Source organism: Macrobrachium rosenbergii, chromosome 20 (genome assembly GCF_040412425.1).
Source record: "Macrobrachium rosenbergii isolate ZJJX-2024 chromosome 20, ASM4041242v1, whole genome shotgun sequence".
NCBI lineage: Eukaryota > Metazoa > Arthropoda > Malacostraca > Decapoda > Palaemonidae > Macrobrachium > Macrobrachium rosenbergii.
Genome location: NC_089760.1, coordinates 15,085,895 through 15,102,254, shown reverse-complemented (window position 1 = coordinate 15,102,254; position 16,360 = coordinate 15,085,895). Strand labels below are relative to the sequence as shown.

Below are 16,360 nucleotides of genomic sequence, written 5' to 3'. Positions count from 1 at the left end.
CTGGTTGGCGTGTTAGCACCACTTTACACTGTATACATACCAGCAAATAAAGTCCATTGCAGAGAGCACCACTTTACACTGTATACATACCAGCAAATAAAGTCCATTGCAGAGAGAGAGAGGGGGGAAGCAGGTAACTGTTGGTGTATGGTCCTCTGTAAGTATCCTGCATCTTTGCTTGTTTGCTTCTCCCTGTAGTACCTTACTGCACCATGTTGGCCGAGATGAGACATGAAACAAGCTCATCTAAAATGTAGGTTCTTTATTAGTTAAGGTTATAAATAACAAGGACAATGCGTTTGAGCAACCAAATTCAGAGACGGGAAGGGGCATACTGCTGGGCATTGGATTTGAATGTGTTCAGTTGCCACCTATCAACATACACATGTGAGGCAAAGAATACAGTTGCCACCTATGAATATACAATGTTATTCTCGCCTCCCATGTATATATGTTATACAGTGACAAATACATGTACATATAGATTATAGTATCTACACCTCCCTTGCCACTTTTATACAGAGGAGGCTGCAGAGTACTACTCATCTGTGGTTGGATGTGTTAGTCTGCTGACTGACATGCAGCCTCCCTCTCCTTTTATAGCAGTAGGCATGGCTGTATTGAGTGTTAATTGCTAAGAATTTATTAGTGAATCATGCAGAGTCCACCAAGCTAGTGGAGGATAATCTTGAGCTCTCATGGGAAAAGCAAAGGTAGGACCCAAGCAATGTGTCTAGTCTTTTAGTGGATCCTTTTTACTTGTACGGCATGGGTGTGCCGAGTCAATTAATCGCCAGTTTATGCAAAAAACTATGCTAGTCTACCAGTTGTTCAAAGGGGTCACCAGGATGATTAAAGTTCATATCACAGGAGTTGAGTTAGGCTGACCATTCTCTGTAATTGGCCCATTTTTTCCTTGGAGATTTATACATGACAGTGAATAGTGATTCACTAAGTTGTGTGGCTGCATTGTGATTGGCTGCCAAATATGGTGGCCAAACCAGAATTTGGTAGCAAAGCTTCAGTGCTTTATAACCCTTCCTGTTCCAGTAATTGGATTCTTTTCTGCTGCTGCTTCAACTCATTAAGGCAATTCAAGATTTCAGCAGTGGTAGGAGGATACTCATCAGAAAAGAACAGCAGAGGCTTCTCATACTGATGACTTTTTATGGACTTTTTATGGTTAACATCACTTTATTCCAGAAAGTATTGTATAAATAAAATAATAGTTAAGACCGAGGGTTTGTTTTGTATATGAACAAATAATAGTTTTCTATATATATATAAAATATATATATATATATAGAAATATGTATATATAGTATATATTAGATTTGTATTAGGCATGAAAAAAGTTTTTATCTTCCAGGTGCCATATTCACCAATGCTCCAGTAGATTCTGAAGTTCTAGAGGACATAATGAATACACACCAGAAAACAGAGAACGTCTGAGTAATCGTGAAGCTACCACTTTGGTTGTTAATAGCATTCTGACAAGTGTACAGGCTGTTTTGTGGTTGTGTGAATGTATTGAATACTGGTGTATATTTCAGTAACAAATATTTAATATTTTGAATCTGTTAAAATTTTGAAATTTAATGCTAATCACTCGGATGTGTAAATATAAAATGTAATTTCATTCTCATCTTTATCAAAGTGATTAATATTATGTACAGTAATTTTTGTCAATTTTATTTTTTCTAAAAGAGCAAATCCTGCACATGAAATAATTAGCAATTTTTAACTTATATTAAAGATTATTTTCAACCTATTGTCATTGTCAAGGAACAAAATTACATGGTATATTCACCAAGTAACCTATATTTTGTGTAGGAGGAAGCTGCGTGTTTGGTTTGTAAATATTAGTTAAAAGATTTCATTGTCCACTTTGGCTGGCAATATATTCAAATTATAATTATGATTTATGTCTTTTGTTTTATTTCAAGGGTTATTCCATATGTTAGGGAGTTATTGTCATGGAGGCCAGATTTTTCCTCTGTAATAGATTCATAAGGGTGAAAAATTAACATTAGTTTACAGCTTGCTTATTACTGTGCACTGGCTGTTTAAATCTTTTATGTTTAAGTCTTAAATTGTAACTGATATTGTCACTACTACAACTGGAAAACTGAAATAAATTTTTGCAAATAGAATCTTATCCTAACATAGGTGTCACAAATTCTGTTTGCTATAGAGAGAGAAGACAGTATACCTTTTATCATAGTATTAGCTGGTCAACCCTGTCAAATTTATTTCCTAGAACCTTGGATAGGCTCTTGATGTTTTTGAAGGTTAACGACATGACTGGTTAGCTAAAACTGCAAAAAGCTCTCCAAAAATGCTCAGCAGTTTAATGGCTACAAGTCTATATGTTTTAAAAAAATGACAAACCCCCCATTACCTGAAAAACTTAAACAGGATACTCACTGTTATGCATCTGTATGGAAACTATTCCTATTTTGTACACATTAGTATAATCAAAATCTACCTGGAGTGTGTTTGATAAGAGGTAAAAGGTGATAGTAAGAAGCATTATAGACACTTTTGTACAAGAGGTAAAAGTACAGTATTCTTCATAATTTGGGGAATGAGTTTCAGGGCCCTTTATGGTTGCTACAGACTGGGGGATACTATAATACAGTATACATCTTTAGCATATAATAATGCACTTTTGATACTGTTTGCTTTTAAAATTATATATGCATGGATATCAATAAAGTTGCAGTCATAAACAAAACAGAACAGTAATAAGATACTGTATCGTACAATAGTGTATACCGTATATACTTGTGTAATAGACTTATTGAGACCTATTTTTTTAGCCAGTAGTTAAGGAGGGAAAACATTATATGAGGTAAGCTTTTGGAACTTAGAGTTTATGAGACTAGGTTGTACTTTACTGCTAACAGCAGTTAGGAAATAATTTATTTGAATTTTTTCAAATAAAAGATGTTATAATAAATTTTGTTTAACTCAACTGTGAATTTATTATCTGTAGTGCTGACATGCAATGGTTTTTATTGACTGTATTCTTTAATTTTAAATACAATAGGAGTAGGAGTGGCTAAAGAAAAACTTTCTTATGAATGTGAACATATTTACATGGGTCAAGTATTTTAGTTATATTTAAGCCAAGTATTTTAGTTATTATATATTTGGTTAGCTGACTTCACACCTCCCCACAATAATGAGATGTATGCACAGCTGGGATGAACAAACTTAAAATATACATTGGAGAGAAAAGAAAAAATGGAACTTCATGTATTAAAAATATCAGATAAAAATGACCTGAGGTCTTTACATTGGGATTTACTTTCAACAAGCTGCAGCCGACTGCTTAACTTAAAACAAGGTGGATATTGGTAGTTGGCTACCAACGGAAAGGGAGGAATCCCCTCCATCAGTTGGTATGCATTCACCTTACCTTTTGGCCTAGAAAGCAGAATGAGGGGTTGGCTAGATAGAGGCAGTGGTGATGCTATGGGGGGCCAAGGGGGGCCTGGATCCCCCAGTTGAAATTCCCTTTGTACCTAAACTTTTACCCTTACTGTATTTGATGCATTTGCATATAGTAAGAGTTGAAAATGAATTGAAAATTGAGCTATAATTTCAAATACAGGTTTGCTTATTACTAATACTATTATTTTCCTTCATTTGCATGGATATATGCACTCGAGAATAGTATAATTTACTAATTACAAAATTGGTACATTAGTTTTGTTAAATTTTCTTTGGGCCCCCAAAAAATATCTTGGCCCCACCTGATGTCCCCCACCGTTGGAATGCCAGCAACGCCACTGGCTAGAGGTGGGCCACTTATGTAAAGACCTCAGGTTTGTTTGTTAGGAAAAATACAAATTGCTGTAAAAATTTGTCATTTGTTCCTACATGTAAACAAACCCTCAGTCTTTACATAGGGGAAACTTACTCTTTGGTGGGAGGATTCTGAGCAAATCTCTGAACTGACTGGTATTTCGCCTCACCTGGGGCCTCTTTCCTGGTCATGTAAGATCAAAGGAAGGAGACCCATGCCTCTGCTCTGTTGAATGTGTGTGATGTTCAACTGCCAGACTTCTGGGCCTTTGAATAAATGGAAGGTAATGTCATTGATTCGAGGATAGGCTTTGATGAACCTATATTGTCAGGGACAATAAAGCTGAAGATAACCAATGGGTCTGTTAATTGTCAATCCCTCTCTCCCTTGCTAGAGAGAGGATAGGAGTTGCATCTGTTAATCCAAAGAGAGCTAGATTATAAGACAGGATACTAAGTCATCTAGAACACTGGCATGCATGCCCGTCCAGCAGGTAACAGTTTGCTAACCATCCCTTGTAAGGGTATAGAAGAGAAGGTAGTAGTCCAGTCCCACACACACACCCCTCTTTTGCAGTGTACACCTTAGGCAAGATGCTATCTGCCCTCAAGAACTGGGTGATCTACAAGACTGTTGAGCAGCCACCACAGAACCCAAGGAAAAGAAGAGTCCAAGGATCTATGGCCAACATCCTGAAGGTAAAAGGGAGGTGAATGTGGTCTGTTTTGACTGCATTCCTGTCCTTAGTACCTGTCTGACAGGTTCTTCCTGAATGCTAGGGGCAGACCAGTGCCCCTGACTTTATGAAGTCTTGCCCAGAACGGATGTTGTCCACCATTCAGCTGTGGAGTACATCCATTTGATCATACATAAAGTCAAAAGAAATTGAGCTCCTAGACACCACTACTTGGCTGAGTTGGAACCAAAAAAGTTGTTGGCACTTAGTCTGGAGGTGAAGTCCTAAGTAGTAACAAAAAGGCCTATGGCACTTGGTAGCCTTTAGGGTCCTTATAAATGGAATGCTCATGCAATGTTGATCTCGGACGAATTAGGCAGAATGACGTTAAGTCGTAAGCCCAAGACTTGAATTATGGATGCGAAAGATGTCTCCTAGATGCCAACAGCATATGGAATTTCTAGGAGGTCACTTATCCAAGTACAGTACATGGATGTGAAAGACGTCGACAGCATCTGGTGGTCCCAGGGGGTTACCTATCCAATTTCTGACCAGACCCTATCATTGCTAAACTTCGCTAACTGAACGAGAATCGACGTTTTCAATGTGGTATGGTCGACGGCTGTTATACCCACAGTCCGTAAAGACAGAGCTGAACAGTAACAGCTTCAGTGTGTCAAAATCGAAGGACTTACCTGGCTATCTTCTTAGATCAAACAATTCTTTGAAATGTCGAGGGGTCAAGACCAATTGTCACTACCACCGACCTAGTGACCAAACTTGTCTGTCATACATCCATCTTTCCTGGAGTGTGTCTGGTTGACTGCTGTGCTGAGTGTGCTACTGCAAACCCGTGCACCAGTACCATCAATTGAGGACATGACAGGACACTAGCCCCGATTCCTCTCGTTGACTAAGGGACTACTGTGGTACTGTTTCTTAACAGCACTATGGAATGCCTATCCTTGGATCCTGAGGCTTGGAGAACTAAGGCGATTCAGGCTATTCAGGTGCAGATTAGGTCAGGTTAGGCTATGTTTAGTTTAGGCTAGGCTAGGCTAGGTTGGGTTAAGTACCCAATCTAACCTAACCCAACCTAGCCCCTTGAAGAGCAGGTGACTACCTTCCGGTTGATGCCACGAGGTATCACGAAGTTCCAGGATACTGGAGCACAGGTTTGGTAAGGTTAGGCTCGGCTGGGTTAGCTTAGGTTAACCTAATCTTTTGAAGTGCAGTTGACTGCCTTCCGGTTGATGTCTTGAGGCACGAAACATCTCTGGAGGGGAAGTGTGTAACAACACTCCAAGAAGATATTTGTTGTCTAACCATTAGGCTAAGTCCTGTCACTTCTCTGACAGAGGAATGGAAGGAATGGGGACACCTTGTCGAAACCAGAACCCCTTCAACCTGCATGAAGTGAATGGAGGAGGAGAAACTGCCCATGAAGAACCAGCCTCCCCAGTTGCAACAGGTGACCAAGCAGGGCTTGCAACTGCTGAGCTGGTTGCCCCTGCCAGGACAAGGACAATCTTGGTGCTGTATCTTTTAGCCTTGCAGATACTATTCTTGCTTGGGTGAGAAATCAGACTTCTCTGGAACATGTACCTTTCAGGTTGTGACCAAAACCAAGAAGTCTGTCTGTCCTAGAGATTCTTAAACATCAGGAGGCACACCCTGAATGAAGGTGTACTAGTCAAAGCCAAGGTGAAGGGCCAAATGAAAAACCTGAGGAGAAGTCGGAAGCATACAGCCGAGTTAGGCATGGAGCTGTCTGCTCTGAAGAGGTACAAAGTCTCCTCGGAAATGAAGCAGAGGAACTTGCAGAAGGACTGATGGGTTAAGTACAGTATTTGGAAATACTCGTTCCCCTCTACCCAATGTAGGAATCAAATCTGACTCCTTGATGGTTGCAAGCATGGAGCGTGTTGTTTCTGTCTTGAACCAAGGCTGTTGAAATGGGTTGGGAAAGAAAGGATCTATGACTGATTTCTAAATACCTGTCCCCTCTATGAGAGAGGGATAGTTGTAGAAATCAGGAACTGGGTTGCACAATTACCACATGAATTCATACAGTATAACCTTTAACTTCCCCACAGGGGAAGACACTTCAACAAGCTGGAACGAACTTGTGGACTGGATGGTTAATGGGGAGTGGTAGGAACTCAAGGGAAGTTGATATCCTACCAAAGGACATCTACCACCCAGGATCCAGTCACCGTAAAAAAATCCTTAAGTCTAACTGCACTTTCCACTGGAGGCCACACATGGGGAAGAAAGCAGTCTTAGCATTGAATTCCTTCTTATCCTCACTTCCTGAGTTGAAAGGGATGACTATCATGTCTCTGTGATCCAAAGGGACCGAAGAAATCACTGGCACCTCTCGAATCTATTGCAAAACTTGGTTGTATGTTGGCCATTCATCTCCAGAGATGCCCATGATCTCAATACAATCTTCTATGATATCTACACCATTGATAGTGACTAACGCAGCTGCTGCGACATCAGCGGAGGTCCCATTATCCATGCTGACCATGACTTTGACTGCACTTGTCGCATCAACTGCAACCTTGCCAGTGGTCTCTCATTCTGGATCTAAGTCTTCATCTTCTCTGATACCTTTGTTTTCTGTTGCTATTCATGGGGCTTGTTAGAAAGGCAGTTCTCCTACTGTTGCCTCTGTCAATGGAAGCACTGCTGAAGTTGCTCTCTACAGTCCTTTTCTTTGTCCTAAAGGCATTGGAAAGTTAGAGACCAATTAAATACCAGCCATTTCAAAACAATAGAACTCCAGGAGAATAAGCATGTGGTCATCTGAGGCACAGCCCAGAGCACATCAAGTTTTTGGAGTTGTGGGCTGTCCTCCCCAGGCTCCAAACATTGAGGTCATGTCCAACAACACTACCACTGTCACTGATCTGCAGAAGCAAGGAGGTATACAATCAGAAACACTGTGTTTTTTGCTAGTTAAGATCTTCAGTTAGGGAAAGAAGCACAACATCATTATAGTATTGTTCTGAGGGTGACTTAAAAAAAGGAGAGGACCGATCCTAGCTCTGACGTTTCTATCAGGCACACTCTTGCTTCCCTGTGTACCCCCATAAATGGATCAATAGTCACAAGTCTTGAACACTTGATACAAAACTTCCAGTGACTCCAGCTGACAATACAACTGAGTCATCGAGAGAGGATAAGGGAACCAGAGAGGGAGGAGTAAAATACATTTGAGCTGATCCAAAGACCGAAGAATCAATGGTAGATGGAGGCCACGGATGATCTGTGGAAAGAGGTGACCACATTGTACAGGTACCAAAGGACAGTCTTATAACGCGGCCATGAAAAACGTTGCTGTAAGGGAAGCAGTCCCACTTGGGGTCATCCCTCATACACTGAGGATGGATTCAGTCAGGAGAGGACGTCTGTAGCTGCCTCTCAGACATGATGTCAGGAATGGTTTTGATCAGACGCGGTCAGCCAAAGCAGTCCCTCAAAAATGACATTGTCTCCTGCAGGGCCACTGGTTCATGTTCTCGTGGCCGTGGCCTACGTCTTCATCCTATGAAAAGCACCTGCTGAAGAAGATACTAAGACTGCTGTTGAGACTGGAATCATCCTGACTCCAGAAGAGATTCTAATACCAAGGTTGAGTAGGAACAATGAGAACTTTATGAATGGGATTACTTTCCCATGTGTAAAAAAATGAAATTTTTCATGGATTACTTTGCCATGTGTAAAAAATGACAAATTTTTCATAACTAACAAACCTGCTCTAGTGCCTGCTGGAGTCCGGTTAAAAAAGTACAAGAAATTTAGTGGCAATGGGAGCTAGCCGAGATGGTGGTGAGGAGGTGGTTCTGATGACCTCCCTCGCCCCATCTTGGCTCCATCACATCAGTTTCCTTATCCCAGTGTGGCGGAATTCTAGCTTTCACCTTGTCATACTCAACCTCTCCCACACCATAATAACCCTATACATTTGCCCATACTCTCTTACTTTCCCCATACTTATCTGACAAAACCTTTCATACTCCCTAAAGAAATCATGCACATCCCTACTTCCATACTCATTATATGGTACCTCCCTCAATACATAAACTTTCGCTCTGTCCTTTCACCCTCTTGGATACAAAAAGTCCACTTCTGCATTCATCTTACTCATTACACTCTTCTTCCCCCTCTTTTTATCCACTTTTATCCAATTTCACTATCACTACTGCCTTCACCCCTTCTTTCCTGCCTTTCCCTTCCTTTCCCTTCTTACCAGTTTCCTTTCCTTTCCCTTCTTCCCTTTTCTTCCCTGACTTATCCTTACTTTCCCTCTGTTCCTTCCCTTGCTTTTCATTCCCTTTTCCTTACGCCTCTCATTCCCTCGTTTCTTACTTCCTATTCCCATATCACTTTCATCACTCACTTCCATTGGTTCCAGAACCTGCCTCCAACAGCCCCTTCTCCAAAAACACCCTTGAACATACCTTTCACCATTTCTTCCACACCTTTCATGTCCAACTTTTTATCCATCCTCTCTTCCATTCTCTCTTCTGACTCTTTCATCTCCCCTTTCAATCCACCTCCTCCAACTGACTCCTCAATCTCTCATTCTCACCCCTCAACCACGTATTCTCCTCTCTCAATACCAGTTCCTCTTCCATCCTTCTCTTCAGTCACACTACCAGCCACCAACCTCAATTGCAGCTGAGGAGGAATTCTAACCCTCAAACAAAACAACACGCCAACACTCACCCTGAGGTCGCCAATCACAGCACACACCCACGAAACTGATGAGACACATGAACCATTAATTTGGTCCCAAAAAACAGACGAACTCCCGTTCACTTTCAAGGTTGGACCTCAACTGCCCAAGACCTCCCAAAAAGCGAAAAACTCCCGACAGACCGACAGACAGAGAGACAGCCGTAAAACCAACTCCAACAACCAGACCACTCACAGCGACAATTACTCTCTCTCTCTCTCTCTCTCTCTCTCTCTCTCTCTCTCTCACAAAAACGTTGGGAAATGCTAAATAAAAACAAATTTCTTCATCCCTCTATATCCCAGGTAATGTGTGGGGGTGGCTTGAGGTGGGCAATACAGTATGCTAAGACCGCATGTTTATTAGTTATGAAAAATACAAACTGATTTAAAATTTGTCTTTTGTTCATATACAGAACAAACCTTTGATCTTAACATAAGGTAGACTTCTCTTGGAGGAAGGATAGAGGAAAGCCCCTGAACCGACTGGAGGTCCAGCTCATCCTGGCTCACTTCCTGGCCAAAGTAGGACATAGGAAGCATCACATACCTCTGATCTTTAAAGTACAAGGTTATTTGCCAACCAGACATCTGGGTTAAGGGACAATGTAATTCCTGTTACACTGTGTCTTAAAGAAAATAAAGAACCTTAATTGTCAGAGACAACAAATTCACGTTAGCCACCAACCTCGTTTGTTGTCTTTCCACTCTCCTCTTGCAAGAGAGAGGAAGGACTTGCTTTCATATATAAATTAAAAATAATGGATGTGGCTTACTCACCTGTATCTGACCAGTTCCAGCATATGATGGATTATTTCTCTCCACTGCCCACCAGTAAAGGAGAAAAAAGAAAGAAAGGAAGATGACCAGCCATCCCATTCACTCTCACTTTCAAAACCAACATCTTAGGTGACATACAAACTGTCCTGCTAGGGGCACTGGATGAGCTACACAACTTGTTGAGCAGCCACCACTGGATGCAAGGAGAGTGTCCAAGGACCTGTGGGCAACGTCCTGCAGATAGAAGGATGTGAAGGTGGTTTGGCATAGCCACGTACCAGCCTTTAAAATCCTTTGAACCGACAAGTTCTTTTTGAAACCAATGGAAGGGCCTAGACCCCTGACATCATGTGCTCTTGCACTCACTGAATTGGCATCTGAATTTGAAGTAGTACTGTACATATATGCTTGCTTGATTACTTCTTTTAGCCAAAAGGAGATAGTATTCTTGGACACTTACTTCTTTTTCTGGCCTGTATGAACAAAAAGCCTTTGATAACCCAGTCTGAGATGTTGAGTCCTGTTTTTAGATACGCAGTGCCCTGATGGGACATAAAAGTACAGTAAACCCCCTTTATTCGCAGGGGATGCACCACATCCCACACAAATAGCTAAAATTCGCGAATACTTAAAAAACCCCTCTAAAATCACTCAGAACTGCCTATTTTGATAGTTCAAAAAAAAAAACCCTCTAAAAATGCTTGTACCTGAGTATTTGAATTTTATCACAAAAAATGCATTTAGTCATGAAAATGATATGAAAATACAGTAATTAGTGAATATTTCTCAGTGAAAAATACTACAAAAGGGCGAATTTTCTGCAGATAGAGAAATCTACAAATGGGCAAGTCCACGAATCGTGAGACTGCAAATGCAGGGGTTTTACTGTAATTACTGAGGGTTGTTACCAACAAAATCTCCAAGGGAAGGGATGGAAAAAGACCCTAATCTATTGTCGTGAACCGAGGGATTTTGAGTATTAGTCAAAAATTCTGGGACAATTTGAAGGCTGCTGACCCCCAACCCCTTGTGTGTTTGACATCAAAGAAAGTCCGTGTAGTTCGCCAACTCTCTTTGAAGAGGCCAAGGCCAAAAGGAAAACAGTCTTCAGGGTCAAATTTCTGTCTGATGAATCTCTCAAGGGTTCCTATGGACTACATGCGAGACCGCTAAGCACCAGTGTTAGGTCCCAGTTAGGAGGTTTAAGATCTCTCGGGGAACAGGACTGCTCAAAATCCTGAGGAGCATAGAAATTTCCCATGAAGAAGAAAGGTCTACATCCTTCAAACGCAGTACTAGACCTAGAGCAGCCCTATAGCCCTTTATTGCTGACACTGAAAGAAGCTTCTCTCTCTGGAGGAAAATGAGGAAGTCTACTACTTATAGTATTGAATAGTTGTTCCAGCTGGAGAGACCAATCACAGAAGACGGCCCCTTCCTGGTACACAGCTGTAGAAGATTTCCCGAGTTAACCAGACATTTCTGTTGCTGCTCTATGAGAAAAGCCTCTCGCTTTGAGGAGATACTGGATAGTCTCCAACCATGAAGAGATAGGAACCCTACCGACTGGTAAAATCTCTCGATGTGCAGTTGGCGTAGAAGGCTGTGCCAAGATGGAACTTCTCTCGGTGCCTCTGTCAGTAAGGCTAGAAGATTGGGGTACCATTCTGCATGTGGCCACAAGGGAGCTACGAGGGTCATTCTGAGGTTCTGAGAAATCATCACTGTTGATAACTTGGCAGATTAGGCAAAAGAGGGGAAAGCATAAACATCCAGATTGTCCCAAGGATCTTGAAGGAGTCCTCTGCCACGGCCCAGGGATCTGGAATGACTGAACAAAATACCTCTAATTTTTTGTTGTGTTGGTAGACATGTCCACTAATCACACAAACATGGGTGGGTGCTGTATTCCAAACATTCATGGGAGTCCCACCAATGACCTTCACGGAAGCACTGTTGATGCCATTCACTTGACCGTGGAGGTAGAATCACTCTCGGAAGGGTAATCTCATTTACCAGGGGATTCTTCTTAAAAGGTAGAGCAGAGGCGCAGCCCCACAGAGCCATGGAGATGTTGATGACCTCCATTGCTACCTCATGAATGAGGGGGAGGGGGAGGGGGTGGGGGGGCTGTTACAGACGCAATTGTTGTGGCGGGAATGTTCTCTGAAGAGCGATCCATCCATTATGAAACCTTCACATGAACAGTGGAAAAACCCCCACAAGAGCTGTCTTGTTTTTCTCTACACCTCCACATGAACATGGATGGGGGTGCGGACCCGGACGTGCCCTGCTGTGGCAATGTTTTCAAGCCAGAATGTGAGGGAATGAAGAAACATCCACATACTTGACACTCACTCAGGCTAAGTAGAAGAAACTCCAAGTCTGTCCATAGACAGAGGATGGAAGAAGACAGCCAAAACAACCAAAGAGAGTTGTACCTTGGTCATGCAACAATTGTAGAAAGGACACAGCAATGCAACATCTGCATGGACGTGCATTTTCATCTTGTAGAGCAAATCTTTGGCTAAGGACAATCGGAAAACCACAGTAACATCAAAAACAGTCACGGCCGTGCAACATTGTGACAGGGGCAAGGCTACATCTGCCAACCCTGGGCCTCTCTTCTTCTTCCTTGTACAACATGAAGCAAAGTCAAGGTCGTGCAATATTGCACTGCCACGAATTCTTCCTTCCTCGGAGAGCGTCTTCAGCTTAGACATCTGGAAACTGTGGCGGCATCGCTGAAAACAGCAACCAGGAACTGCTCTCAAAGGAAAATGCAGGGAAGAGAAGTCCTAGAATGCTATGAACTCTAGTACTCTGGAACTAAAAAACTGCTCGTCTGTGTTCCAAAGAACAACTGAAGGAAGGGGAAAGACAAAGATCTGGGCGGGAGCAGCACTGATGGCAGATGCATGTTGGGGGAGATACGTGAAGGAGAAGGCTCAACTTCTGCAAATCTAACATAGAAAACTTTGGGGGGGGGATGAAGTAGCTCTTGAAGCTATTACACACAGCAATGAAGCATACACCTTAACCAAAACAATTGGTTGAACTCAGTTCGTTGGCTGCAGCCCCAATGGCAAGTCGTCTCTCTCCAGTCACAATGTAATCTTCCACCCAATGTCTCTAGAAGGGTAAGAAAGAAGACGGAGAAACTGCAATACAGCAAATGACAATGAAAAGAGCAAAGGAGGCAAAGGAACTTTATCAAGGAAAGCTTCATGGGACTTCTCATCCTTCAAAGTAGGAATAAGAGGAGGGGAAGGGGCGTAGAAATGCCCAACCTCCCCCCACAAAGATGGAGCAAGAACCACAGACAGGAACTGTAGACAGAACTGGACACAACTTGTCGAGATCGGAAACTGCCTAAAGGTCCTGCGACATCAACCTCCACTTCTTCCTTGTGTCAAGGGCTGGGGGAGCCATGCTGGAAGGCAAGCAGAGGTCTTGTACAACGGTTACAAAACCACCAATCTCTACAATCTCTACATCATCTGAAAGACAAAACATTATGACATTTCAAGTAATTGTGCAGTCAAAAGAAAAACTGCTTGTTTAGAGAGAAAACACTTCAGAACAAACAAAAATGGATGTAGAATTAGGATGTTTGATACAACGATGTTGAAAAGACATCTAAAAATAGAATGGTTGGCAGGTGAGAGACAGGCCCCTCTCCTTGGGTATGTAACAGAAAAAGATATAACAGAGTAAAGGAACAAACACCAAGGCTAATACAAAGCTGGGTTTGCATTATATCAAAAGGGAATAACTATGCAGCAAGAAAGAGCGAAAATAACAAAATGTAGCAGAATAGCACTTGTTGCATATTTCAAAATAGGCAAAATATCTCAAAACAAAAATTATTTTCAAAAACCAAAAGAATAATACAGAATTAAGTTAAACAGCAGGCACCAGAAGAGACATGTCTGTCTCAGACGGGCCAAAAAGTAAAGTGAATGCATGGGTACAGTGAATGCATACCAACTGATAGAGGGCATTCCTCCCTTGTCGGTAGCCAGCTACCAATATGCACCTTGTTTTAAGTTAGAACGGGAGGGACAACAGTAGATTGGATAGATGAGTAGGAGATGAGGTGGGTAAGTCCTCTATGAAAGCTATGGTTTGTATACCCAGGAAAAATACAAATTACTTGAAAAATTTAGTGTTTGTGGGGATACAAACGCAAACTTTCATAAATTGAGGCTTGCTTCTTAGGTGTCTGCGTCTCCAACCCCACCGACACCTACCCATTCCTAGTTTGAAACATGTACACAGGGTATTCTGACTCTCTCAAGAGCAGAGAGTTGAGTACCACATGTCCCTCAGGACATGGACTTCTCTGAAACCATGTGAGGAAGGGTGGATTTAATCTTGTGGTACTCACCTCCCTCTCTCAATCTTCCTTTGATGAGAAATTGCCACTGTCCTCCCACCTTCCCCTGCCCCATTGGGGGAGTAAGGGGTTCCCTTCTCAGGCAGAGCGCCACCCCTTATACCACCTGCTGGGTGGCGATTATGAGACCCAGGGTGAGGGTGTCCAGGGACTTGAGACAAATCCCTGACAGAAGGTTGTGAAGGTGGACTGCCTCTGCCACACTACTATTTTCATCACTTGGCGAATGGAAGCAACTGACAGTCCTATCACTCTGATATTGTGGGGTCTCACTTTCCTCAAGAGTTCTCCGACTTCCCTGTAAACGGAGTGGGCCTTGGTGATGACTTTTTGCAACCAGAAGGAGACAGTGTTTTTTGAGACCTCCTTCTCCTGTCCATACTTCAAACGGCCTTTTACACTGTGGCTAATATTCTGCTGTCTGTTTTTCAGTCGACGGAGTGTGCCTTGGTGATGACTTCTTGCAAGCAGAAGGAGACAGTGTTTTTTGAGACCTCCTCCTTCTGTCCATACTTCGAACGTCTTTTACACTGGCTAATAGGCGCTGTAAGGTAATGTTTGACTGCTCTGACTGGGCACAGGAGCATTTTGTCTATCTCCACTGACAAAATCCCTTGAAGATGGGATGGAGAACCTCTCAAATCTTAGGTCTGGAACCACTGTGTTGTGTCTCTGCCTGCAGTTACTGAGATAGTGGGTGCACATGTTTCGACCACAGGCAGGGCATATAGACTGCAGCAATCTTGGTTTACCCTAGATAAGAGCCTGGCAGGACTCAAGTTGGAGATGGGGGGAAGCTGTAGAGGGGAAGATCAAACTGGAGAGTCCCTCCTTCCAGATGCCTTGAGTCTGGATCATGATGTGGCATAGCTCCTCCAAGACCAGGAATCTCTTCTCCAGATGGACAGACTGTGACTCCTATTGTATCAGCTGCTCTGTCTTGAAGGGGAACAGTTACCCAACCTGTCAGGTTGCCTCAACAACTGACTGCTCTGGTGAATCTCTTAGTCTCAGTGATCAGCTCTGTCTTGCCGAGAGTCTTTCTCTACTGCCGGACCTCCAGTAGTCTCTCCTCCCAGAGAAGCAGATACCCTCTGACGGTGTCTTGCTCTGCTGTCCAGGTAGGGTCTGGATGTCACCAAGACTGAGCATGAAAGTCTTGTGCTGCTGCTGTGTGTGTGTGTGTGTTTTTTTTTTTTTTTTTTTTTGGGGGCAGGAAGGGGGCAAAACAGGCAGGGGACCTCAACCTCTTCTTTGGCCTAGTTCTCTCCCCTTCCTCATCCCTACATGATGATGTCGACGGTTAGAGGTCACCTGTGGGAAGCTCACTTGGGCTGCCATATTGGTTTTTAGGACCATCTCTAAGGATGGCCAGCATCTTCATTGTTGCTACCATCTCTGCCATCACTCCCATCCTTAGCGGGGGCAGGAGATGGTTCCCTTGAAATTGCTGGCGCTGCTGAATGATGCACACCAAAACTCACACCAGCCTTAACTAAAAATTCACAAGAAACCACACACCAGACTACAAGGAATAAAGTTTTCCAAATGCACAAAAATTTCTCACAAACAAGGTGAAAAAAACCCAAAAGTACGTTAGCATAAATTGTTTTATACACACAAAAACCTAACCTAAAGCAAGCGTGGCAGGTAACACAATAGGCGAGCTAGGCCAGTAGAGGTTGGGGAAATGCCAGGGGGCCTACCCAATAAGAATCTGCTTTTTATAGTCAGCACAAACTGGTGAAGTATGAGATGCGCTGGTTATCCCATTTTGAAAGCACAGGTTCATATCTCCATAGGTACAAGTGTGTATTTCATGTTACTCATCATCCCATTACATTTCATATTTTGCTTCTATTGAAAGTACATGTTAAGTTATACCCTTTCATAGTATTTTATGCGAAAAGCTTGTTGTACTAACACGTATTAAGTTTTATAAGTG

At 42.5% G+C, this 16,360-nt stretch overlaps 2 protein-coding genes across 7 annotated transcripts in view; one reads left to right on the top strand and one right to left on the bottom strand.

Moving 5' to 3' along the window:
• The window catches only part of LOC136849067 (cobalamin trafficking protein CblD), a 45,169-nt gene extending 43,242 nt beyond the window's left edge, over positions 1-1,927 (top strand). For all 3 annotated transcript variants that reach the window (XM_067121985.1, XM_067121987.1, XM_067121986.1), the window contains one exon: positions 1,370-1,927. In XM_067121985.1, the coding sequence (XP_066978086.1) occupies positions 1,370-1,452 (83 nt within the window). In that variant the 3' untranslated portion in view covers positions 1,453-1,927. The remainder of the gene's footprint in view (positions 1-1,369) is intronic.
• The window catches only part of LOC136849066 (uncharacterized), a 68,311-nt gene that overhangs the window by 4,924 nt on the left and 47,027 nt on the right, over positions 1-16,360 (bottom strand). For all 4 annotated transcript variants that reach the window (XR_010856225.1, XR_010856228.1, XR_010856226.1 and 1 more), the window contains one exon: positions 91-246. The gene's annotated coding sequence lies outside the window, so the exon portion shown is untranslated. The remainder of the gene's footprint in view (positions 1-90; positions 247-16,360) is intronic.